The sequence below is a fragment of the Micromesistius poutassou genome (genome assembly GCF_964030765.1).
Source record: "Micromesistius poutassou genome assembly, chromosome: 18".
Lineage (NCBI taxonomy): Eukaryota > Metazoa > Chordata > Actinopteri > Gadiformes > Gadidae > Micromesistius > Micromesistius poutassou.
Window position 1 is genome coordinate 14877251 of NC_140288.1, and position 25739 is coordinate 14902989.

Below are 25739 nucleotides of genomic sequence, written 5' to 3' on the forward strand. Positions count from 1 at the left end.
GTATATACACTGCGACTAAGTCCATGTCAACACAACCTTGCGGGCTAAATTTTAAAATTAAATTTTTGGTGTCAAAACTTTTCCATCTGGGGCGGCGCAGTGGATCAACCCGCCAGTGTGCTGACCATGTATGCAATGTATATATTGTATTATATCATATAATATCACACTACGCCTTGTAGCGTCCCAGGGAGTCCCACCTGCGGTCCTTTGCTACATGTCACACCGTCTCTACCTCTCCTTTCTCTATCTCCACTGTCATGTCCATTCAGTCAAGACAGCCCCAAGAATATATTAACAAAACTCCTGCTTCCATGCGTTCTTCCCTGGGAGTGCTCCAAAGTGAAAAAACGTATACACTAGGAAAAGCTCTTTGTAAATTTCAGTTTTTCATGGACGAATACAATTGCTTCGGTGTGAAGATATGGCCTGAACTGCATTGGTGTCGTCTTGGCCTGGCCGTTAAGTAATGTTATGTCATAGACTTATCAAATGTGTTGTCATTCTCTCTCTCTCGCTTTTCCAGAATGCAAGGATGTCAACAAAGTGGCATACTGTCCACTGGTGCTCAAGTTTAAGTTCTGCAGCCGGGCCTACTTCAGACAGATGTGCTGCAAGACCTGTCAAGGGCACTGAGGACGGACGGACAGACGGAATGCCGAAGAGGGCAAAACCAAGACGGAGGACAGGCGGGGGGATGGCAACGGGAGGAAGACTAAAAGAGCGGACTGGCATTTAGAGTGCGAGAGACAGGGAGATGTACACTGTGGGGAGAGGGAGGGAGAGAAGTACAGATTGACCTTTCCCACACCGCCCTGTGCTCTCCACGTTGGAACCCCAAACCACTGCTCAGCCAGAATGCTGACACACGTGTTTTTCATTTTGTTTTGTTTTTCATTTTTTTTGTATTCTATTTTATTTTATTTTCACTTCTGTGAAGTGTAATTCGGAAGATTAATGTTAGTATTGTTATTTTATTATAATAATAATTATCGGTATAAGTGTTGGTCTTCCATCGTCTTGTTTTTATGAATCCAAAGTGCTGGACACGTCACACGGAGGATGGCCCTTAGGAACTATTCTAGAAGGTTCTGCGACCTTCACATCGGACTTCATCCTTCTCTCCACGGCAGTGTTGCTGTCGGTTACGCCGCCTGCTAACGTTTTTTCGGTGCACTTTTTCAGTTTTAATATTTCAAAAAGTTTGAGAAATACGTATGTTACAATTCAAAACGTTTCTCTCACACACACATACACACATACACACACACACTCACACACACACACACGACTCACCCATCAGCGTACTGTATATTTATTATACAATTCTAAGTCATGGTTTTGTTTTTGTTTTTTTCATCATTGTTTGTACATTATCATGTACTTGTGTCCTGAAAGTAGCCTACTGTCATGGAAACTGTGTTTGTGTGTGTGTGTGTGTGTGTGTGTGTGTGTGTGTGTGTGTGTGTGTGTGTGTGTGTGTGTGTAATGCGATTGCATTCGTATTCAATTTTGTGCTGGAATGAATGCACATGTTACATACTGTACTTATTTACAAACCCTTTCACATACTGTAACTCTTTTCTTTTTTTACTAATTGCAAGGGTTCGTATACTATAGAATATAACATTAACCAAGGACCAGAAATCGGTCAAATAGATGATTTCACAAGGGTTTCTCCTCGTTGTTGTGTTGTGGTTGCTGTTGCTATAATACTGCTTTTGTTGATGTCGTTTTTTTCAGTTTTCTTCATCCCACATAAGGGTGCCTTCTTTCCTGACGGTGTCATTAACGTTAGTCCAGAGCAGGCTTGGTCAGTTCCTCTGGTTTACCAAGAAGTCGTTATCACACGGTGCCTAGGCCATGCCGAACACTGACTGTTACCCAACCAGCCTTTACCAACCATCCCTGCAGAGGAAGAGGGGGAGGCAGAGGGAAGGAGGGGAGGAGAAGGCGTTTTTGAAGGATATATTTTGAAGGACCATATTGTTGTTATTCCACTGCCAACGGCCGGTGATGTGGTCTGCTTATTGCCATTGGAATTGCAAAGCAGAAACCCGTATGCACACGCGTTGTGTAGTTGGAAAGTGTCCCATGGTTGCAACATTGAATCGATTAGGACATGTTAGCATTCAACAGCCCGTAAAAAAACAAAGCTTTGTTTTTGTGTTCAGGATTTACAGACACACACGCGCACACAAACACACACACACTCAGTTCGTCAGTTTCCAGACTCCCAGTACATATCCCTACTCGTGATCCTTGATTCCTGCATCCTTCTTCTCTTCTGTACCCTCTGCTCTTCCAAGTGAAAAAAACAGCCAACTGAACGGTGCTTTCTGCTCCTATGTTCCTATGGAGCACCCACGTTTACCTTCCCACCATCCTCTTGAGGGCATCCAGCCGTCTCATGGTCTTCTAATGGTCGTCTCATAGTCTTCTGGTGCTATTCCATAGAGCAAACAATGAGACGGCCGACATCATTTCCTGTTGTCTTCTGTTATGGTTTCAATGCTGGTCATGTTATTGTTTTGTAAAATTCTTTCTAATATTTTTTTTAACTCACACTGGGAATTTTCCTCGTGTCAACAGTTTTTTTTTTGTTGGTTTTATTTCGGGGGTGCTAACGATACGAGGACTTTGGCCCAAGTTTGTCCCTGGGGGGGGGGGGGGGGGGGGGGGTAGGGGGGGTTAAAACGTTGTAGGGTTTTTACACCCTTGACACCCTTGACGTGGTTGAGCGGAGGGGACGCCGATGGAAACGTGTGATTAATTTGTCTATATGCAGACGATATTCTACTCTACCTACGGAGGAGGGACAATGCAAAAAAGCGCTGAACGAAACGACTGAGGAGACCGAGCATCCCAGTCTCAGTGTCAAATCATCATCTAAAACTGTTATAACAAACAAGTCACCATTACATTTTTTGCTGCTGCTGCTAACTGCTACTTCAATTCCGTAGCCACCTTCAGTGTAAAAGAAAAAATATTATCGCAAGGTGTCATTGCTCCCTTATCAAACCATGAATCAAGAAAATTATTAAAAAGACAATGAATTCGAGGACTTTTTGAGACAGAATTAAATACGAGGGGCTTCGTCAAAGCCTTGTGAGTCTTTTCCGGAACCTTCTGGAAAAACACGTTGACACTCAATCAAACTGGTACTCATTGCTGTGAACTTGGGATGTTTGAATGTCACATTGATTATTATTATAGCTGTACCTAAAGTGCAAAATGAGAGATGCGAAAAGCAATATGTGATTAGTTTGCATATATTTTATATTCAGTATTAATGTTGGTACACTGTTAATTTTTTTTTTTTTTTCAAATGTAAATGATATGCTAATTTATTGCGTTGTGTCACTTGTCGTACCTTGTTTTCACTGCATGTCATTTTTTTATGTAAGCATAGTGAAAAAAAAGTGCAGTGAAATATTGGCCCTTCACAAACTTTTTTTTTTTTTTAAGTAGACAAAATAAAATCTAATAAAATAATAAAAAAGAGCCGGTTCGAAAGAGACTTTGTGTACAATTCATTCTTTCCCTGCTTGTCATAACATGTGATATCCAATCGGATTCCCCGGCCAAACTAGCATCCACTCTGAAACGTGTCGGTGTTACGGGCCATGCTTTTATCTCCAAAAAGTAAAGTCATTTACTTTCAAACTTTCCAAATATAACTCAAAAAGTAGATGAGACACACGTCTGGTTTAAAGCGTGCATACAGACTGATAAGGTGTATTGACTTTAGATACTGCGTGCTTGTGATGCTGGTAGTGTATACGTTGTTTTAAATGTCACTGAACTAATGGGAACCAATGGAGCGACTCAATCCAACAGGCTTAACATTACATGTCATATGTTGTCATACGCCAATTCTTTACCAGTAATCATGGAAGTGATATTAGTATTCTTTCCAACGTTACACCACTATTAAAGTCATCTCATGAGCAACACTAATAAAGTCATGTATTAAACGGTGTCTACCTTCAAATTGTTTGCTGATTCTAAAGAGCATCAAGCATCTGTACTGTATTGTTCCGTGATTATGGAAATATTCCTGTTCTTTGGTCCCGGTCTGGATTCACTCTGAGGTAACCTAAGGTGTTCCTTCTCCCCCCCGGTAATGAAATCCAAATAAACAATAAGTGGCCCACTTAGCAGGGAAACACCGGCCTCTGCTTTTAATCCACTGTCTCCCATTACGAGGGGAAGACAGATGGTGTGTTTGGGCTAATGCAGCCCGTTTAGAATACCTGTTTGTCTGGCCCAGCAGCCTGTCTGCTGCTGCTGCTGGCAGTCTGCTGGGTCCTGTGATTACATTAAGCCTTACATTGCAGAGCTAGATGTTGGGGGAGATAGAGAGAAGGACATGGAGACAGAGAGGGAGGGAGAGATAGAGAGAAGGACATGGAGACAGAGAGGGAGGGAGAGATAGAGAGAAGGACATGGAGACAGAGAGGGAGGGAGAGATAGAGAGAAGGACAGAGAGAGAGATAGAGAGTGAGAGAGAGAGAGACAGACAGACCGAGACATGAGAGGGAGACAGAGAGAGAGAGACATAGACAGAGACAGAGAGAGAGACACAGAGAGAGGGAGACACCGAGAGAGAGCAAGAGAGCGAGAATGGATGGATGGATTTCAGGCCGACGGGGAATGTTGAACACAATGGATGACGCCAGAGTTAGCCGGTGTGGATTGCGTCAGACACGCAACTGTGTCAATTTGAAATGAAAATGTGTTTAGTGTTCGCACACAAGGCGTGCACAGTCATAGCTTACAGAGTGTACTTTAATAAACAAGTAACAAGTAACCATGTGCTTAACAGTAGAAACGGGTCAAAATGAACAGGGTTTCCCTTTTTAAGCATCCACTCACTGACAGGTTTACTGACAGAGATTAACGTAACATAGTTTACGTGTTCATAGGACATACTAGGGGTCCCTATTTCACCACCAGGTGTGAAGTCGATCGATCACTTCAAGATGAACCCTGCAGTAACATCAGGTCTAGGATGAATAGACCGACAGGCAGTGACAGTGACTGAAGCCATTACTTGTTTTTAGAGGACGGGTTTATTTTAGACCCGAGGAATCGTGTTGGTCGCTGTCGGCTCCTTTGAGTGTTCCTCCCCAGGGGTGTGAGGGATCAACTGGGTGTGAAGTGACACCGTTATCCTGCCCCCCCCCCCCCCCCCGGTTTTATCAGACCCCTATCAAAGGCCGCTGTGGTTTCTACTCTACGGGTGTCGTCGACAAGTGTTGTGGGGGCCACCCGTAGGCCCTTCCGTTGGAGTGAAGAGCAAAAAAAAAAGGAGCCAAAAAGTGGCCCCCAGATGGTGTGATCCGAGACAGTGCATGCGTGGACCGAGGAGGTCTGACAGCCTGGAATGCTACCCACACCTCCACCCCCACCACCCCACACCATGGAACCCCTGCTGGGATGTGAAGGTCAAGGTGGTAGCACCTGCTATCCACTCTGGGCTCCGGCTGGCTCCCACAGCTGAGGTCCAGATTATTCTCGAGGAGGTGGTGGTGGAGGAGAAAGATCAAAGCATCCCGGGGCCGCGGCGGCAGAAGAAGAGTGAAAGTAGCCTCTTCACACTAGATTGCGGTTTCCACATTTCACATGACAACAAGCACGCATTAAGATCACGGCAGGCCGTTCAGCTGTGCGGTCAGCAGGGATCGTCTCGTCAGCAGCTGTTCTGATTAACCTCTACCTCAGTGATTCCTCAACCTTTTATGGCCTGTGACTCTGTTTCTAGCTCGGAAAATGTTGCCGACCCCCAACATGAACTTTTGTGAATCTCCTTTTACCCAAATAGTTTTTTATCCAATCACCATCTGCCGGTAACGTAATCGCTTTGCTCTACTACACACTAAGTGATCAGTAGTATTTTGCTCGTGGCTATGAATCATTAGGCAGTCAGTTCGTATATATATATATATATATATACGAGACGTCTGAAAGGTTTGACAAAAAAAAATGGTTGGCATAAATCCATCATCAAATATCTATAGCTTATCTCACCCTTCTCCTGCATACGCATATCAGGGAACCCACAGCTCTACAGCCTCAGGCAGAACTATACCAGCCTCAAGACATTCCAAGGCTTGATGGGAACTAGATGAATGCTAATAGAGCTGTCACATTGTGTTTGTTTGTGCTTAAGCATGCACCACCGCTTGATCTATTGGTTTGTTTGTGCGGGGACTAAAAGGTGCATTACGGCCACGGTTTTGCCGTCCATATCAATGCCACATCCCCAAGATGCGATTTGACAATACGAAAGTCTATTAAAGTAATTGTGTTCTTGGCCAATGGTTCTGGCCTGGCAGGTAGCTGGGGGCACTTTCTGGGCTTCTCCTGCTCTGAGAGCATCTTCTTCTCCCGCCGTCTTGGCAGACCGGGTTGGCCCCCTGTCACTTAAGTAGATTATATTTATAGAGAATCAATAGGCACTCTACTGATGGGGCACAAGTGTAAAGGGTGGATGAATAAATGCGATCATAAGGGTGAGATAATGCATCGGGTGAGGGTTTTCTCCAACTTCCTTTGTTCCAAAGGTACAGAGGGAACGAGAGCTAACATTGTGATCAATCCATATCTTCCAGGACAGCATTGCAGCATCATGTTCTCTCTGTACAATACAGGATGAATAGCACCTCAACGATACTTCCAAAAAGATGCTTGCGCAACGGGTGAACCTATTTGCAGGTTAAAAGTAATTAGTTGTCTCTGTTGCCTTTCCTTGAATTTTCATGTAGAAGAACATGCAAATATGTCTGGAATCTGCAAAAGAAATGCAGATTCCTGACGTATTGCTACGTTGCTACCGTGGTCTAGACTCTCTCTCTCTCAAGAGAGAGAGAGAGAGAGAGAGAGAGAGAGAGACAGAGAGAGAGAGCCAGCAGAGACACGACTGATGGAGATATGGCTACAGCCACGTGCCCTTTGCACCCCACCAGAGTACTCAACGTTTTCTGACAGAATCCCCAGCTGGAATGCCTTGATGAGACATGTCGATGCGTGGCGGGAACAACGCTAATTATGTACGTCCAATTCTAGGGTCTGTCTACCACTGCTGCGGGTCAGTTCAGGTACAGTTCAGATCAACTTTCCCTTCAACCAATGGGCCGCTGCATTGTGTCCAAGATCGCAGCTACTCATTCAATTTGGAGAAGGGATTGGTTCTGATCCAGAACACGCAGGAAGGACGTGGTGAAGGTGAAGACAAACGTCTGGAGCTGATTCCATGCCGGGGATGAACCCGCTCAAGGTGAGGGAATAGCCAGCAAAACAGCAGCGCTAGCCCCTGTGCTATAAATAGAAAAGTCTACAGGAAGTCCCATAGAGGATTGCTCTATGCTAATAGCGATATCAAGCTAGTGAGACATCTCAGTTGTGGGAATAGAGCACACATTTTTTACCAACTTTGGTCATCAGACACATAAAACACAGGATTATTAACAGATAAAACGATAGCTTAAATTGAAATTATGATAAACTAAAATAATAATAAGGGTTAATGGAATACAGATGAAAATGTAAATCACATTGAAGCACGTTTTACTTGATTGTGAAGTCATTGAAGTGGGTATATATACGTACTCTGTGTTTATAATCGTATTTATCAAATTGTTCTTGTAAAGTTTTATAGCTGGCAAACAACAATACTTTTGCGATATAACAACACCGATAAATCTTAAAAAAAAATGTTTAATGTGCTGTCGGTCTCTCTCAGATTTAAAAGCTCAAATAAACCAAATTGTGGCAAGCCTTTCTGGATATGCTTGTGAAAAGTTGTAGTAATTAAACTTGATTGGTACTAGCTGTGATTTAGGACTCAAAGAGCCAAGAAGACACAATATGGCAGAGGCCGTTCCCTTCTTGGACACGATAGTGTAATATTATTCTTACCTAAAGAATGAATCATTTAACAGCCATCTCTTAAAATATGAAAGAAAATCCTTAAATGGAGATATTTTCATCAAATCCATGAAAGAGGTTAGATAACAACCACCCTGTGTGTAATTTAATGCAAATTGACCATTTTGTTTGAGGTAAAATATTTTTTGAGGTTTGAGTCTTTCAGTTTTGACCTTCCTCTTGGTTATACTGGTTGGACTACATTTATTGTTTTGACTAGCTTTCTTCTATGCCCGCAAATTCTGGGAAATAGCGTTCATTCCTGATTGGTCTCGTCCAATTCCTTCGGATACGAGGAGTCGTATGCATAGAACCTATTTGGACCCGCTAGGAACTTGGCAAGCCGGAGCTCATGTCAGCGATAGTCCTCCCCACTGGAGGGACCACAGACCCACCAGCAAGAATCTAACACAACGCTGTCGGTCCAAAGGCCCTCGACTCGCTTTACCGGGCCCTAATGACGGAGTATCCTCACACCGCTTCTGCTGTAACACAAGTAGTACAGTTTGAACGCTATCCCATAAACACCGACCAGGCCGCGCTTTCAACCGAGACAAACCGGGCTTAAGGGGAAAGGCCATTTTATTAAGTAATTGGCAGGGAAACAATCTATGACAGCAGAATATCAATGACGTTGTACTGTATTAAAAAAATACTATTAAATACCGGCTTCCAAAGCTCAATACATGCGACGGTTACAGCTATTGCTTTATTGGGATGCATATTTTTTTTATTGGCCACTGAAGTACAACCTTGCAAATACTGAAGTCATCTTCATGGTGGACCAATACAAGACTGCTCTGTCCTTGGGGGGGGGGGGGCTGAATGCACTACTGGAATAACAACCATGAGATAAGCCGTTCTTGTCCTTTTCAATCTCATAAATTGTTTGTATGCGTTTGCTACAGTAGGAAAGTAACATTGTCAAAACGTTACCACTGCTAACCATAAATACACTGCCATCCATCACACGCACGTACCGGTAGTACAGCCGCTCCTAAATGAAACCCTTTTCTCTCTCTCTCTAGGAAAACATTCAAACACAAGACAAAGCGGCTGGCACAAGGAGAGAGGCCTGAGATGAGTTGCTGTTCCTCACGGTGCGAAAGAAGGATCTGTTTGCTATTTATAACCGGGGCCCACAAGGGCAAAGGGAGATAGTGGTCGAAAGGGAACAACACGGTAATGCTGTTAGCTTCCCATCTCATCAAGGCGCAGGAGACGTACTTCCTGCTCTGAGCCGTGCATGGTGGCGCTGACAGAGCGTCTGAGGAGGGACTGTTCTCCCGGTGGTGTGCCGGAGAAGTGACTTTAACAGGATTATTCCAGGCCACCCAAATTCAAAGAGAAAAATGATGTCACTGCGTCAGTTTTTATCATTAAGTAAATTAGCAGGTGCCGCTTGTATCTGAAGAGACTAACAGGGAGTTTTAGATACATTTCATTAAGGAGTAGGCTTTATGGCATCATGCGTACACTTACAGGTGACCGCAGACATTTGGGTTCAGACCAAGAACCTTTCATCTGAGAGTCCGGCACCCTAAACGCTAGACTACCGGTGGTGGTCCCCGAAAAGTCTGTTGCAATATAAATATTTGCGTTAATTCCCCCCAACCCCTTCATATTATCATTAATTGGTGGCACATTCCAACTCAAATAAATCAAAAGAACGGAACGGACGGTTTAGATGACAGCATCACCCGCGTGATGAACCTACAGAACCAGACTCATTAAAGCTCACATCAAAACTCTGCTTCCTGCTCAACATGAGTCAAAGTAAAGCTCCCAGGAGAGAGAGAGAGAGAGACACACACACACACACACACACACACACACACACACACACACACACACACACACACACACACACACACACACACACACACACACACACACACACACACACACACACACACACACACAGCTGTATGTCTGCTGCAGTAAGCAAAACACTTTGGATAAATTCATTTTTTGACCTTGATCTGTAACAGTGACCTGAGGATGACAGTATAATAATAAGCAGGAGAGGACGTTACCTCACTGTACTTTCTACGTTTATTTGAACGGTCAAATCACATGGAGTGATCTTTCCGAGGTTCAATTCCAAGGCACATTTGTTCCCCATTTACTCACTTAGCCGACGCGTCCAGCGGGGTTAGGGGGGCATCTTGATCAAGGATGACTACAGCTTTGGCGGCAGATATTGGGGAATCAAACCCAGAATCTTTTGTAGGTCGAACAACCTCATCGCAAATGGAGTCTGATGATTTGCGTAGTCAACTTCTAAGATAACAAGTTCTGGATCACAAAGGAAATGTAGAGACCACTGAGTACACAAGGGTTTTAATACACAACCTCCAAACACCTTAAAGACATCACGTTATCTGCATTCATCATAAGCATTAGGTTAATCACTGCCTTAGGCAATGAAAGCAATGACATCTATAGACAAATTTAGCAAGGTATTTGTTGTTTGCTTTTATTTAATGGTGTGTGCGTACGATTGTATGAAATAAAAGTCTCTGATTACAAATGTTATTTATTGATGGAAGGAAGGGTTCACAATTCAAAGAAATATCAATACGACAAGACATATTTTTGAACAGCCAACGTGAATCCTTTGCGAATTTGAAAAAAACAAAAACAACACAAACAGCAAAATGACAAACTGCAGTGCAGTCTGAACCGAAGAACGAGCTAAGCACCGTCGGGAGGATACGGGAAAAAAATGACATTCCGATTACAGATCACAGCAACGGTACACATCAAAGTGGACATCCTCCATCCAGATGTCGGGAGAAAAAACCCCGCAGAGATCGACAGAATCCGTCGGTGTGTGTGTGTGTGTGTGTGTGTGTGTGTGTGTGTGTGTGTGTGTGTGTGTGTGTGTGTGTGTGTGTGTGTGTGCGTGTGCGTGTGCGTGTGTGTGTGTGGACGTTTTGAAGTAATGGAGCAGAACCAGTCTTTCCCAGGCCCGACCCCCCGACCCCTCACCCCTGGTGACCTCACCTCTTGGCTTTCTTCTCGTTCATGAGCTTCTTGCTCTCCTCGCGTCGGCGCTTGTTGACGGGGTTCCGCGGGTCGTAGATCTCGAACGTGTCCTCGTCCGGGACGGTGGCGTCCTTGACTTTTCTGGTTTGCTCATCAAACTGCAGAACATGGGCCATCCTAAATCAGACGAGAGGGGAGCGGGACGGGGGGTTCAAAGCCACGAGTTATTACCTGCAGACTAAACACATTGGGGCCGAGGAAGTGGGCTTACGTAAAGAGAAGAAAAAAGAAGAAAAAAGAAAATGAAAGAAAGAAAAGGAGAAAAGTACTTTGCTCCACAGAAGGAAGTGATATATTACGGATCAGCAAACCTTCCAACAAACGAGAAAGAAAGGAAATCAAAAATCAAAAGCGGCTTTTGCGTGACTCTGGAAGAGACCAATTTAAGGGGATTCTCCGCAAATGAGGAAGAAAAAGAAGAATTAGATAATCGAGTACCCACCATCTCCAGCCTTTAAAAAAAGGTTAAACTAAACAAAGAATAAACAAATAAACAAGGTTCCAAAAGGTTTGAGCCATTACTGAAGTCGATCAGGGATCAATCTTTTACAAGACGGGTCACTCAATGGTGATCTATGACCCTACCTCAACCTTTATGTGGCCTGTGAACTCCTCAAAATGTTTTTTGCGACCCCTGTTGGGCCCTAAATGACCATATAAGCCTGTATGATCAGAGACTTGGATTACGGAGCGTTTTGAACACATGACATTTAGCGGTAGGTGGAAATGACAAACCACTTGGGGTCCTCTGTTCTTCCAGGCGATGGCTTTTTTATCGCCCTCGCCGAGACCCCCTGTTAGGACCCACCCGGTCCTTCCCATTGAAGCTCTTGTTCTGTGGGTCGATGCCCTCTTGACATCCCCGTGCTGGAGCACATCTGTCCTTACGGAAACCTCTTGGAGCAACAATGCAGATCCAATGGTTAACTGGCCTATAACTGTCTAGAACGGACATCGTAAACCGGAACGGGGCGAGCGTTCAGGTCAAAGCTAAGGGAGTCGTATACTAGACAAATATCTCTGGATGGAAGACATCAGGGCGATTATATACAGTCAGTATATGTCTTATAATAATTATCGATAAACACATAACTGCTGAATTCTGGTTTTGGGTCTGGTTTGGAATCAGGTGGAATTTGGTTTAGACCTATACTGGTCTACACTGGTTTAGGTTTTGCTGAGGTCTATACTGATTTAGAGTTAGGTTTGGGTATGGTTTAAGTGTACATTAGTTTGGGTCTGGTTTAGGTTTGCACCGGTTTGGAGTTAGGTTTAGGTCTACACTGATTAAGGTCGATAGTGGTTTAGAGTTAGGTTCTGGTCAGGTTTAGGTCTACACTGGTTTAGGTCGATAGCGGTTTAGAGTTAGGTTCTGGTCAGGTTTAGGTCTACACTGGTTTAGGTAAATAGTAGTTTGTTGTTAGGTTGAGGTTCACAATGGTTTGGAGTTTGGTTTTGGTCTGCTTTAGGTCAATACTCGTCTGGAGTGATCAGACTGGTATCAGCTGTTTAGTCTCTGGATCCGGTGGCTCATGTACTTACAGTATGTGATTTGTTGAATAATTAAAAATTTTGTTAAGACACACCGAACCAGACCTGACAAATGAACCACTTCATCGTATAAAGGCGACGTACCGGCCTTCCTTCAAGAAACCCAAAATCTTTTCTATCCCCGCACATTACATTCATCACAATCTCACACTGAACGAGAGCCGTCTGCTGCTGTGTTTAGTGAGTTAAACATATGGTTTGTGTCCGTCTCACTGTTCCTGGGACTGTGTGCACAAGCTCTGTGTGGTGGTGTTATTACTATGACCACGTGCGTGCGTGCGTGCGTGCGTGCGTGCGTGCGTGCGTGCGTGCGCGCAGGCCCGCGTCCGTGTCTACGCCTGTGCTGGTTAGTCTGGTTCTTGACTTCATCCTATTGCTAGTAGTCTCCTTCCCCCTATTCTGCTCTCTTTCTCTCTCCCTCTCCGCCTTTACCCACTCCATCTCTCTGCTCCCTTCTCACTCTCTCATTCCTTCCCTTCATTCTTTTCTCTCTCTCACTCCCCCTTTACCCCATCCCTCTCCCTCACTCACTCCACTCCACCTCCACTCTCCTATTTGAGACGGGCAGAAGTAGTGACGGTCCATCTAGTGGTGTGTGTCATGGCTAGACTGTGTCAGGGCCCCAGAGGAGCGGTGGCCTACTCCCATCATTAGTCTTCCAGTGTAGGGGCGATGACAGCCTGGCCAGGGCACTATCACCCTGGAGCAACTGAAAGCCCTGAAGACCCCAGTGGGACAGACACACAGAGAAAGCCCTGGACTTATCCAGGAGAACCACCTCTCTCTCCCCCTTCACTCTCGCTCTCCCACACACACACACACACACACACACACACACACACACACACACACACACACACACACACACACACACACACACACACACACACACACCCACCCTCTCTCCCCTCACTCTCACTCTTCTTCCCTCTCCCCTCACATTCTCTCACTTTCCTCAAACACTCTCCCTCTCCCTCTGTTTTCCCCCCTCTCTCTCCCCCTCTCTCTCTTCCTCTCTCCATGATGCAAGCCTGCATGCACGACCTCTCTCCTGGATCTATTTTTCTGGCGAGCCGGTGAGGGTGGGATTTAGAGGCGGGCACAAGGAGGAGTGAGCACAGTGTACGTGCTACCAGAGCACGAGACGGGGGGGGGGGGGGGGGAGAGAGAGAGAGAGAGAGGAGGTAGGAGATGGAGGGGGTAGAGGGAAGAGAGATGAGGGATAGGAGAGAGGTAGAGGCCGAGGGGTAGCAAGAGAGAGAGAGAGAGAGAGAGACAGAGTGAGAGAGAAAAATAAAGAGACAGAGAGAGAGAGAGAGAGAGAGAGAGAAAGAGAAAGACAGAGACAGTGAGAGGGATTTCGAGACACAGGCCCAGATGGAATAGTTTACCTCCTCCTGGCCCAGACTTGACTTCCAGTGTCTGACCTGTTCTAACCCACATTCTGTTCACAGTGAGCCTAGAGTGGCACTGAGGTCCCACTGCTGTTTATCTACGACTCATATGCTGCCGGGCCCCCCCAGCCCCCCAGCCCCCCCTCCCCTCCAGACCCAGCCAGCCCGCCTCCCTCTCCGCAGCCCCGGTGAGGTGTCTAGGGCTGGGGAGGGAGAGGGAGAGGGAGAGGGAGGTAGAGAGAGAGCGGGAGAGAGAGCGAGAGAGACACCAGAGGCCAGCCAAGGGTTCACTCAAACTCATTAGGGCCCCCCCACACACACAGACAGAAGGGAGGTAGGTGAGGGGGGGGGGGGGGGGGGGAGGGCGGGGGGGGCTTTAGGGAGACTAATAGCAACTACAGGTTTTGTTATTCTAAATCTCCTGCGCACGGCTACTTCGAAATTCAAACACATGGTATTCATTCCAATCCCCCCCCCCCCCCCCCTCCACCACGACTCTACTCTATATGGTTCGAGACGTTGAGATCTCTGCTGAAATGCAGAGTATGAGAGGAAAACACAGAGTCAGCTTTGATTTCCTGATGGCCAATCAGGTAGCTGTGGTAGCTGGGATCCCAGCTTGACACACGCGCACACTGAGAGACACACACACACACACACACACACACACACACACACACACACACACACACACACACACACACACACACACACACACACACACACACACACACACACACACACACACACACACACTTGAACTTTCACAGACATCAGTTGTTGGAATCAGGACTGGGTTACCTGCTAACTACAACATAGAAATGTATGCGTTTGGTGTTGGGAGTGTAAATCTGTAGCTTGTCTTTTGTAATAATAGAAAGGTTGCATAATAAATAATGGGTTTTTTTATGCATACAGTTTTTACCTTTAAATTTGTCTTATTAGTTTAACCTCGAAACCATGGGGGAGTTCAGCCAGGTGTTGAATATACATTTAATTTCCTTCAAACGTACCTACTGTTGCTTTAATGTAATTGAATAAGACTGCTGCATTACATCAACATAAATATTGATATATAAAATATATAGATTTGATTTGAGTTTTTCTCATTCATAGCCGATATTAAGATGTATAATTGCAATGGATTCGTAACCACGTCCATCTCAATATGAGAGAGAGAGAGAGAGAGAGAGAGAGAGAGAGAGAGAGAGAGAGAGAGAGAGAGAGAGAGAGAGAGAGAGAGAGAGAGAGAGAGATTCCTGGACTGACCAGCCTTTGTCGTCATCCTCGGCCAGCTCCTCCTCCTCCTCCTGCTGCTCTGGGGTCTCGGTGATGGCAGAGGTCAGCTTGGTCTTGAAGCTCTCCAGCAGGGCCAGGGTCTACCCGCACAGGTCAAAGGTCAAAGGGAAAGCTCATTTAGGGACCTTTTAACAATAAATGATGCATCGTCTAATGTAAATGATGTTAACGTCCACATTTACATTCTGCTATTTAAATTCATTTCTAATCAATCAAATTAAGACTAAGATTGTATTTGACTATTGTTTGGTGCATATTGTTGTAAGAAATAAAAAAAGGCATTTTCTCAATAACATTTTTATTACTGTCCTGTTCTAATTTGGCATCTGGGATTAAGAAAGTACAACAGATATTTACGAAACAGCATCTCAGTGTGAGACAAATACTGAACCATTCCTACCCGTTCTTCTCGACCTGAACCCTTCTTGCGCTTCTGTTTCTTGAGCTCTTCATACTTCTTGCGGCCTTCCAGAAACTCAGCCACAGCCTCGTTGGACGGCTTGCCTTCGCCTGTAGAGAAAGACGTAGTTTGGTTCTATTTGGGATGGTAGGGCACTTTGAGTACTTTCTCTTTAGTTGTTGTTCAGCGTTTCATTCTAACAGACTTTGTGACTGTTTTTAGTCGAGTCAAGTAAGTGAGGTGGACGTCATAGATTGAGAAAAGGCAAGACAATACAATGTTTGCAGACCATCATATTATAAGGTGCTTTGTAGAATCTCTGCCTGAATACCTGATTTCAAACCGATTTTCAGTTGAACTCAACAAGAGTATGGCGTTATTTACGAAACTGTTTACACGTTTCTGTATCCATTTAGGCTCCCAAACAGTACACAACAGACAGTACACAACTTCTGTCAATCAGTCTTCAGATTAAAAGACAACGATATTAAGCACAGCTGTTGACAGCTCAACATGACGGGGTACAGACGAAAGAAGACAAATACAGTACTACCAGTACTACTACTACTACTACTACTACTACTACCAGTACTACTACCAAGTAAAAACACCCCTAAAGAGCCCAGCGGTCCATGCCCAGCAGCCAGCCCCTCACAGCCACCACAACAAATGGACGTGTCAGCTGGGGTGTGGACGCATGGGTCTCAACACGTTCCCGTTCTCCCACACATCAGCCCACATGGACATGCTGTCCGTGATGTCATCAAGCGACAAACACGGGACCGGCTGTCGGGTCAAGCGGCGTTCGACCGAGCGGACCGGAGCTTCTTCCATCGTAAGAAAAACCAACAAAAGAAGAAAGAAAGGAAGAATAGTCGTGATGTCAGTGAAGACGCTAGGACCCGCAGCGGGGGAGCAGTGGCTCCGCGCGGCCAGCTAGCCAAACGCGATTAGAAATGAATGGCTGCCCCGCTTGTTTTCATCAGAACAGAACAAATGATGTCATGGGATACGCCAGCGCCTGTCACTCCGCGGAGGGGACGCTGGGTTACAGACGCTGCAGGTGTTAACAAGAGGATCATTGTCTGCCCAACGCCGGCTGCCCGGACTTGACTTGTTCAAAGACAAGCTCAAGTGCCCCTGGTGTAATTGTTATTACAGGCAAAGGGCCATGGCCTGCGGTAGATGTCTAACAATAATGTGTTTGGCCGTGCTTGGATAGTCAACTTAATTTCTCCTTAGGAACCACTACACATCTTGGCAGTAACAGACGAAAAATGTTTACTTTGAGAAGATTTTGTTTGGAAAGTTGTTGCAGATTTTAACTGGATGGTGCATAACCTCAACAGGTTTATATATTGAATTTTTGTCATTTGCTACCCAATTGACAATTGAGTCTTTTAGCCGACGCTTCTATCCAAAGCAAAGTGTGAACGTATTGACATAGAGAAAGGACATCTTGCTCCAGGACGTCTCCAGGTAGACTGTGGACGTTGGATTGGTACTCTGAACCTTTTTCGGGGTCAAACTAGACCACATGATGTACATCACTTCAAAAACACTACTTTGAAGACCTATGAGGGGCCGACAATCCTTCCTAAAATAAACAAGAAATTGTTAGTGTAGTAAATAAATCTGTTGCTTACATCTAAAAAAAAAAATATATATATATATATATATAAAGAAATAACAATTCATATTAAGACTACAAAGACTACATTTGTAAAACTGTAATAGACTGAGCTGCCCTGCAGGTCTAATCTAGAGAATGGCAGGATGAGAACTGCTGTCTTCAGGAGCGTTTGGGACTTTCAGCCCGAGAGGAAATCCAAGCAACAAAAGGCTCCAATGCAAGAGGTTGGGTGACGACCGCATTAGTTTTGGACACCATGCAATTACACTTATTACATCCCAGGGGCAAAGTACTGAGCAAATTCTGAGAAGTTATTGGAATTCCCCAGCCGTCCTACACATGTGTAGGTCACGCTGCCTCCACGCTGACGCAGCGAGCCAACAACAAGAGAGCTACGCGCTGCGTCTCCTCCCCCATTTATGGGCGAGAAGAGCGAGTGACCTCCCCTCAATCTCCTCCTAGGCTCCGGCTCCTGCGGGGGTCTCCTCCTGGCTACAGCCACAGCGGTGTCATGCTCCTCCTGCTCTTCCTACCCCTCCTACCTCCCCCCTCCTTCTGCTCCTCCTGCAACCTCCCTGTGTCCTGGCACTCCTCCTCTTCCTTGTGTCAAACTACCGCTGCTTCCCTCCTACTCCCCCATCCTTTCCCAGCTCCGCTCCTCCCCAACCCTGCTCTGTGACCCCCCCCCCCCCCTCCCCCCATGTCATGCACCTCCTCCCGCCTTCAGTTCTCCTTCCCTACTCCCCCTCTTCTTCCCTTCTTCAACCTCTCCATCGTCTTCGCCCCGCCCCGCCACCCCCCACCCCCCGATATGCTGCTCCTCTCCCTTTCTGTTCCCCCACCATCCTCCTCCCCCTCCTCCTCCTCCTCCTCTTCCCGGCCTCTCTCTCGCCTTCCTCCTCCTCCTCCATCTCTCCCTCCTCACCCCCACCCGCCCCCCTCCCCCCTCTCTCCTCCTGGCTCCCCGTGTCATGCAGGAGTGATGGTGCCCTGAGGTTCTGTATGGGCTGCACCATCACCCCCCTCCTGCAGCTGTTGTCACTAAGTGCTATCTTTGAGTTTGACAGCCCTTTCTAAAGGCATTCCTCATCTCCCACCAACCCTTACCTCCCACCACCTCGCTCTCTCCTCCGTCACCTGAGCCCGGGAGGGCCACAAATCAAGGCGGTTGCTTCTGTTGTTGTTGTGGCAACCGGGATTGTTGTGGACAGGAATGAGGGGAGTAGGTCATCTGTCTTTACCGCCTTTTGCAACAAGCGATAGTTTTATGAGAACACTTAAAAAGGGGGTTGTGCGATAAGGAAGGATAACTGTTCGTCAAATCCATCACCTGACTAATACACTATCTAATGTGGACGGATAGTGTAGTGGAAAGGGGGTTCGGCTCCTAGCTTAAACGGCACTAGGTTTGAACCATGATGTCCGCAGACTTCCTGCTTATCCCCTACCTGCTCATTACCGACGTCAATTAACTGGAAGTCACTTTGGATAAAAGCGTCTGCTAAATGGCTTCATATAGAAGTTAACTGTAAAATAATCTGCCGTCAGTAATCTATCCACCATCACAGTGGTTCATTTACCACGGTTTCCTCACCACTAGGATTTGATCTACATTAGGAGTACACATGATTTAGTGAGAAACAGTCCCGTGCCTCAGGAATAATTGTTATTTATTACAACACAAACCCATTTTAAATGTCCCCCCCGCAGCAAACTAAAAGTGTGTGAGAAACAATGTACTATTAAATTAAAGTTAATGACACTAAACCGAGAGTTCCGAACATAGTAAACCGAGGTAAGTTAACAGACCAATTTAGTTAGTAGCACGATTCATCCAACATTCTCTTCTCGGAAGAAGAGAATTTCTTTAGTTTTAGCGGACACTTGCCATTTGTGGGCAGGCAGGGGGTAGGGACGCCTACAGATAGACTACCGTACTTAAACTGGGAACCTTTCGGAGGGAAGTCCAACACCCTGCCCACTAGACTATCCGGCCTCCAGATGTGGGAGTAAAATACCAACGTTTTCTGTTGATCCTAATTAATCAGTTAAGCTCTGAGTCAGAACACGGCCTTTATTAGCCTACGCTAACGGCTAAGTAAACACAGACAGTTTGGTGCAGGTTACAGCGTCGAAACAGTTGAATCACAGCAAGGAAAAACGTCTTTGGATCCTAAAGAACCAGATTGGGTTTCTTCACATTTATCTTTTGAAAGAGAGCCTGAGGAAATTAAAGAACAGTAAAAAAAATACAACAAAAAAAAAGTTTTTTTCTGCTACCATGACAACCCAGGAGACTAGGAAATGAGAGCCATGGTTCTGGCTCTGCTGGCCTGCGTGAATGGAAAGGTAGTAGAGGCCGTCTGTTATCAGGCATCCAGGAGATTGTGTTTAAAACATTTTTATGAATCCAATCAAAACACTAAAAGGATTTATCAAAATGTAATTGCTTTACTTGGCGTTGAACAGGACTTTTTTTCCCCCTTGTCTCTCCCGTGCCTTACAGGTCAACACAATAAAACTACAGCAGAATAGAAATATGGTAATACTAGCTAAATCTCCAAGTTTTTAGTCTCCCCACTGAATCCCTCTAAAATGTGTGTTTACTATCTCCTCTACTGCACAGAAATACTGTTGGTGTTTTTGACTGAACAAGACATGACCCATGTGACCTTCAATCCCCCTCCTTTCCTTTCTTACTTCATGAGATATTTTGCTGACTGAGCGACATGGATATCAGTTAGCTTCGGTGTGGTTCACAAAAATCCGCCTGTCCTTTGCTTTGGTCAGAACTGCAATGATGGGATGTTGGATTGAAGCCACTTGCCATTGTGATAAATATAAATTGGTCATGGGAGACTAAGATCGTACAATGCCTGGTTAAGAATATCTGTTGTTTTACTGGGGATTTTGGTTGCAATTTTATGCAATGCCGTTGTCTGACAACAATTAGCTTAGTTTAGCGCACCACCCAACACGCTTACAGCTGGGACAGAGGAATTTGCTTGAGCAATAGCCACAATTGACTTTTTTTCTCTAAATAGGGTCAATAAACTTGGGTTTCTATTTAAGGTTATGCTTTTTTAAACCTATTTTAACCTAGTTTTTTTTCATCCCTTGGAGTTAGGTTTATCACGATCAAGACCCTTGGACCCTTTTTTCTATATTTAGCAAGCTAACAAACCAGGCTGCAGGTTAGTAATGAGTACAACACATCGGGGCAACGGTTTTAGATCATCTGAATTTAACAGGGTCCTGTCACACTCTGCTATTTTCTAATAAAGGAGGGTATCGTTTCATATGTGGGTACTGAACAAAACCAAAAGCGTATAAATACTTGGAAGGTTGAACCATTGACGTCATTGGTCCAGGATTTGCATTCTCCATCTGTGTCATTCGGAAAAAACACGTCTGACCTCTTGGGCCGTTGTGGAATCTAGTCTAAGTCAAACAGCGTCTTTCTTAGGTCCAAGTGCCCTTGTCCACCCAGTAGTAGACAGCATGCACACTGAACTCAACGTCCTCAACCTCGGGGTGCACGCTCACCCAGGGGGAATCAAACAATGTTGCTTAACAATCCGGTCACTGCCCACACCCCCTGCAGGCATAGTTGGGTGAACCCAAGTGGTTTGGTTTTTCATGAAATGTCAAAAATGTGTTTCAACATCAACTGGTACATCAACAGCGGGCTGAATGACGCCTGACTGCTGAACCACAGTAGTGTGGAACAGCTTAGAGGATTTGGGTCTGGGCTTTGCGGACCCCCATAGCAAATTTATTTTTCTGGGTCACTAACAAACAAACCCACTGGGCTGTGATGCCGGCCGTGGACGACCCACTGAGATCCCTGCACATAGACACGTAAAACCCTGGTGATGGTGATGGTGTGGTGGTTTAAAGTATGACTAAAGGAACTACAGCATACTCATCGCTGGACTGTAGCTGGTAAACAAAGGATTCCCACTCTCTGCAGCCACATCCGTGATTTCAGCGCTGACTGAATTAAAACCGAATCACGCCGCACTGTTTTGCTCCAGATTGCAATCACAGGGCAAACAAGGAGTCGTGCTCGGTTTGATAAAAACCACTAAACTCGAAAGAGTGAGTGCCATGTTTTGACTGACATCGGAGCTGTGGGGGGGACTGGCAGCTCAAGCGACCGTGGACGGTTAAGGCCACTGGTCTGACAGGAGCCTGTACCACAGCCAAGGTTGCTGGGTAGTGCAGTTATGGTCGAGAAATCAGGTAAATAAATGTTCAGGATTCATTAAAAAAAATGCAGAGATGTAAATATTATGCACTTTGAATCACATATATTGTATAAGTTCCTGAAATGCATTATATGCCCCAAAAAAGGTGACTGAACAGTTTTTCATTATGGGTCAATGGACAACTTCTTCTGGCCAAACATCGGGTCCAGCCAGCAGACACAAGGGGCGTGACCACCCAGATCGTGAGCATCATTGAGCAAGACGCCTGGTCACTCCTCCTTAAATACATGATCTGTATTCTCTGTAGTTCGCTTTGGTTTATCTGTGAAATGGCTAAATAGGCAATAGATAATGTCACATGGATAAACAACTTGTTGACACTTTGGGGATATTTTTGTGAGTTAAAACTAAATTAAACTAAACTGCTTTTTTTCCTGGGTATTATTTTCAAGTTCCCCAGACAAGCTTGTAATGAAATAATCAAGTGAATAGACTACAGCAGCTCACAGAGAAAGAGAAGACGGGTGGGCGTGGACACATGTGTTGTACATACCCTCTTTCTCCTGCTCCTTCTCCACTTCTTTCAGGCTGTCCTCTTTCCTCTGCTTTATGGCCAGGAGATCCTTCTTCAACTGCCGCGACTCCTTCCGCAGTTCATCGCTGAGGATGCAACGAGAGCGGTTGGGGTGTTGGACTCCATGGCAGAAGGTTTATGGGTTTGAATCCCAATGTAAACAGTCCACTGGGTGGAATTTCTGAGCAAGATGCCCCCACTATCCTACCTGCTCGTAAATGTCATGCATGGCTTAATAAATTCTCTGCTAGTCGTTTTGGATAAAACTGCCTGCTAAATGACTAAATTGTAAATAATTACTATTAAAAACTCAGCAACACATTTTTAGCACTTTAATGACATTGAGTTCACTCATTATAAGCTTTTCCGCTAAATCAGGGCTCTAACGAGGGGCTAGCTGACGGTTAGAACCGGTTAAATACTTACACAGATCCCAAGTCATGGATAAATTTAGTCTTGTACTGAATAAATACATATTTTGGCTGCACTTGCTGTTCGTGGCAAGCAAGCAAGCATGTACATTCATTTTCCACAACTTTCCACATTAGTAATCTATAGTAAATATGCTTGACAAACAAATAATTATCTTGATATACTCCAGGCTTTTAAAACATTTTGTCTGCGGGGTAATGTGTCTAGGTGTACCGGATTGCACAAAAGCTGTATACAAACTCTGTATACAGCACTTAGGAGTGAATGATAGACGTTTAAAGCTGGCCCGTGCTGTAATAAATTACATGGCACATATGCCATGAGAGTTCAACAGAGTTCCCAAGGCATCAGAGAAGGTAAGATGGGGTCTAGGTGATTCAGCAAAGCAGAGCCTGCAGGAACCAAAGTTTTGAAATATTATGGAGGCCTAATGTTAGTGCTTCAGTAGTAATAGGACGAGAAATAAGTTAAAGTATATAAGTAGTTAAGTAAAGGTTATGAAAATATACAATTATCATTATACCCGTGCCACGTGCAACAATTTGAACTAATAAATTAAATTTTGGGCAGACTAGGATTGTTTAGTTGTTCCAATGTTTGACATCCAGCCTTAATGTTCCGCTTTCACACCCCTGCTAAATCACGACTAAAACGTAAACAGCAGTTGTTCCACATATGCACTCTAACTGTAATCTTAAACTCTTTTTTTTAATCAAGAAATCTACAAAACCAGCACAGTTTTCCGAACCTCTGCGATAAAAAAAAACTTCCCCCAGACGCCTGAGGCAGACCAAGGCTTGGGCCGTCTCTTCCAAGTTGTGTGAGGGTTGGTTCCCCTGTTGGCCCGGTGCCCAAGTGTCAAAACAGGGCCCGGACACTTCAGGTGGAGAGATCAAGCGGCGGCGGCGGTGGCGTCCGCCACTCCTTCACACATCAGATACGAAACCCCCGCCGCCCGTGCCAGAGCAGATATGTAATGTTAGAGAAGGATAATATTTTTGTACGGCCTGACAGGCTCTGTTTGTGCCGGGTTTCTCCCGCTGCGGAGCTATAAAACACAGGTAAGCTGCAGTCCGGGCTCGTGGCCCAGAGAGCCGCCAGATATCTCCAGACCAAACAATGGCAGCCTTTGTTTTGTTTTCTCTTTCTCTTCCCTCGCTCCCTCCATCTGCTTCTCAGAACAGACCTCCTTATTATCCTGTCCTCTCCTTTAACTGCCACTTTCACTCCTCTTATGTTTGCAGCTTCCTAACTCTCGTCTTACCTTTAAATGGTTTTCAGACGTTTGCCAAGAACACCTACTGTGGGAGTTAAAGCAAATATTGCCCTTTATCTATTTTTTTCATGTTGGCCTCATCGTTGTCAAGGTATTTTAGCTGAGGGATCAGTCAGACATGCAGCTGGTTAGATTCTTTGTTTTTATTATCTGGTAAAACTGTAATTGCCAACTATCGATAGAGATTAACGTGCACAAAATGGGCAGGCGGTCTTATTGCAGTGTTGGTGTTTAAAAAAGTGCTTACTCTGGACACTTGGTGCCAGGGCACCTGACTCACTTTGGGATTAATTATGGAGCAGGATCCATGCACTGACATCTTGTTGGCTCAATAGGTTCATTCAATATCAAACAATAGAAGGTAACCGAGGCAACGATTTCACCCGTTTTTAGATGGTGCATGCATAGATATGCTGCAAGTCACTCCATAAGTAATCATGCAATCTAGAAAGTGTCTTTCAATCTGCAGCCTATTTTCGGATCATTTTGGGTCCAAGGGATTAATGCGGACAGCGTTTTTTTTACGTTGGTCAAGGATTGACATAGAACTCTGCAAGCGCCATAGCGTCTGTACGTCCTCCAAAAGTGTTGTTTTGTTTGCCACTGACTGGCTCTGATTATATCCTATCATTATGGAAAGGATCTCTGCAGAGAAATACAACTTGTTTCTTTACCTTGTGCCTGCTCATGGTCCGTTTATTATTGTGTCAAACCAGTGGGGTATACTACAACCTCCATTAGTGGGTTAGCCAGGTATGTTGCGCTCAAAGCCTGGGTTAGCTGGGACACGAAAGTCTATCTCTTTTAGCCTCGCTGTATCACCATGGTGATTCATGCTGTCAACCAAACCTGGTCGGGAGCAGGTGTTCAGCTTAGTGTATCAGGTTAGATCGGCGTGTGCAGCTTCCTAGCCCCTCTTTTTACAATGACGTCACCATTTGTGGGTTTTCCCGTGGACCCCGGAGCCCACATCGTGGTACAGGGGTCTCTCCGGAGACAGAGGGTCTTTCGAGACAGATACGATCCCTTGGCATTGCCTTTATGAGAGATACAGGTTTTCATCAAAGGGTATTTGCTATTTGATCATCCTCGTTGGCCCTTATGTAGACAGAGCTTACTGTTGCGCAGTGTCTCCGTGAGAGAGCAGTAGAGTGGAGGTAGAGAGCAGTAGAGTGGAGGTAGAGAGTGGTAGAGTGGAGGTAGCGCGTCAGTCTTGAATTTCTGCGTGCAGGGTTCATCTCCCAAGTGATGTGCATTTGTGTGAAGCTTAAAAAGTCCCAAATCATATGTCATATGGAATACGTATTCACTAAAGGTTATGGAATTATATTTTTGTGCTTATTTGGAACTTGAACCCATGTTCTCGAGGCCGTGCTGGCACCACATCTATGAGGGTAAAAGGCATGATGGACCGGCTGATTTGAACCCTGGTCGCTGGAGTTCAAGTCTTATAATAATCCACTACGCCACCGCCACTACCTCACAGCGGTTGAAAACATATGCGAGACATTTCTTATATAGGGTGTATTTAAAGTGAATTCCATAATTATAGAACAAGGCAGGTTGGACGTTGCTTATGCATTCTGAAATCATCATCACTCTATTGGGATTAATGGCGAACATTCATAATTTGGCATAGTTATTTTATAGACTATATGCAGTATATGCATTTTTTGCCAGCACACCTCCCTAGCCAGTATGTGCAATTGTGTTGCCCCTAGCTGTTATAAGATTTTTGAACTCCTCATAGGAGTTAATTATGACCATCTGTTCCTCTTGAGTGAAATAGACGGCTCTTGCTCGATCCATTTTGTAAAGGTAGGTAAAATGACGCGATAAACGCCCTTGTCACGCGCGTTGAACCTAAACCGTAAAACCTGGCTCGACTAATGAATCCTAAGTGAGCGTCGTAGTACCATTTCATTCTGATCGCCCAGTTGCGTCTCTGTCGATCCAGGTTGTCCCAAAAGACAGCCTGGGTATGTT

At 45.1% G+C, this 25739-nt stretch overlaps 2 protein-coding genes across 3 annotated transcripts in view; one reads left to right on the forward strand and one right to left on the reverse strand.

The window, feature by feature from the left end:
* The window catches only part of adamts6 (ADAM metallopeptidase with thrombospondin type 1 motif, 6), a gene marked incomplete at both ends in the record, with an annotated part of 42556 nt that extends 41920 nt beyond the window's left edge, over positions 1–636 (forward strand). The window contains 1 exon segment of the mRNA XM_084482729.1: positions 527–636. Within this exon segment, the coding sequence (XP_084338855.1) occupies positions 527–636 (110 nt within the window).
* Positions 637–10314: 9678 nt separating this feature from the next.
* The window catches only part of cwc27 (CWC27 spliceosome associated cyclophilin), a 23041-nt gene continuing 7616 nt past the window's right edge, over positions 10315–25739 (reverse strand). For both annotated transcript variants that reach the window (XM_084482742.1, XM_084482741.1), the window contains 4 exons: positions 22025–22131; positions 15628–15737; positions 15198–15307; positions 10315–11100 (listed from right to left, as the gene is read on the reverse strand). In XM_084482742.1, coding sequence (XP_084338868.1) covers positions 10938–11100; positions 15198–15307; positions 15628–15737; positions 22025–22131 — 490 coding nt within the window. In that variant the 3' untranslated portion in view covers positions 10315–10937. The remainder of the gene's footprint in view (positions 11101–15197; positions 15308–15627; positions 15738–22024; positions 22132–25739) is intronic.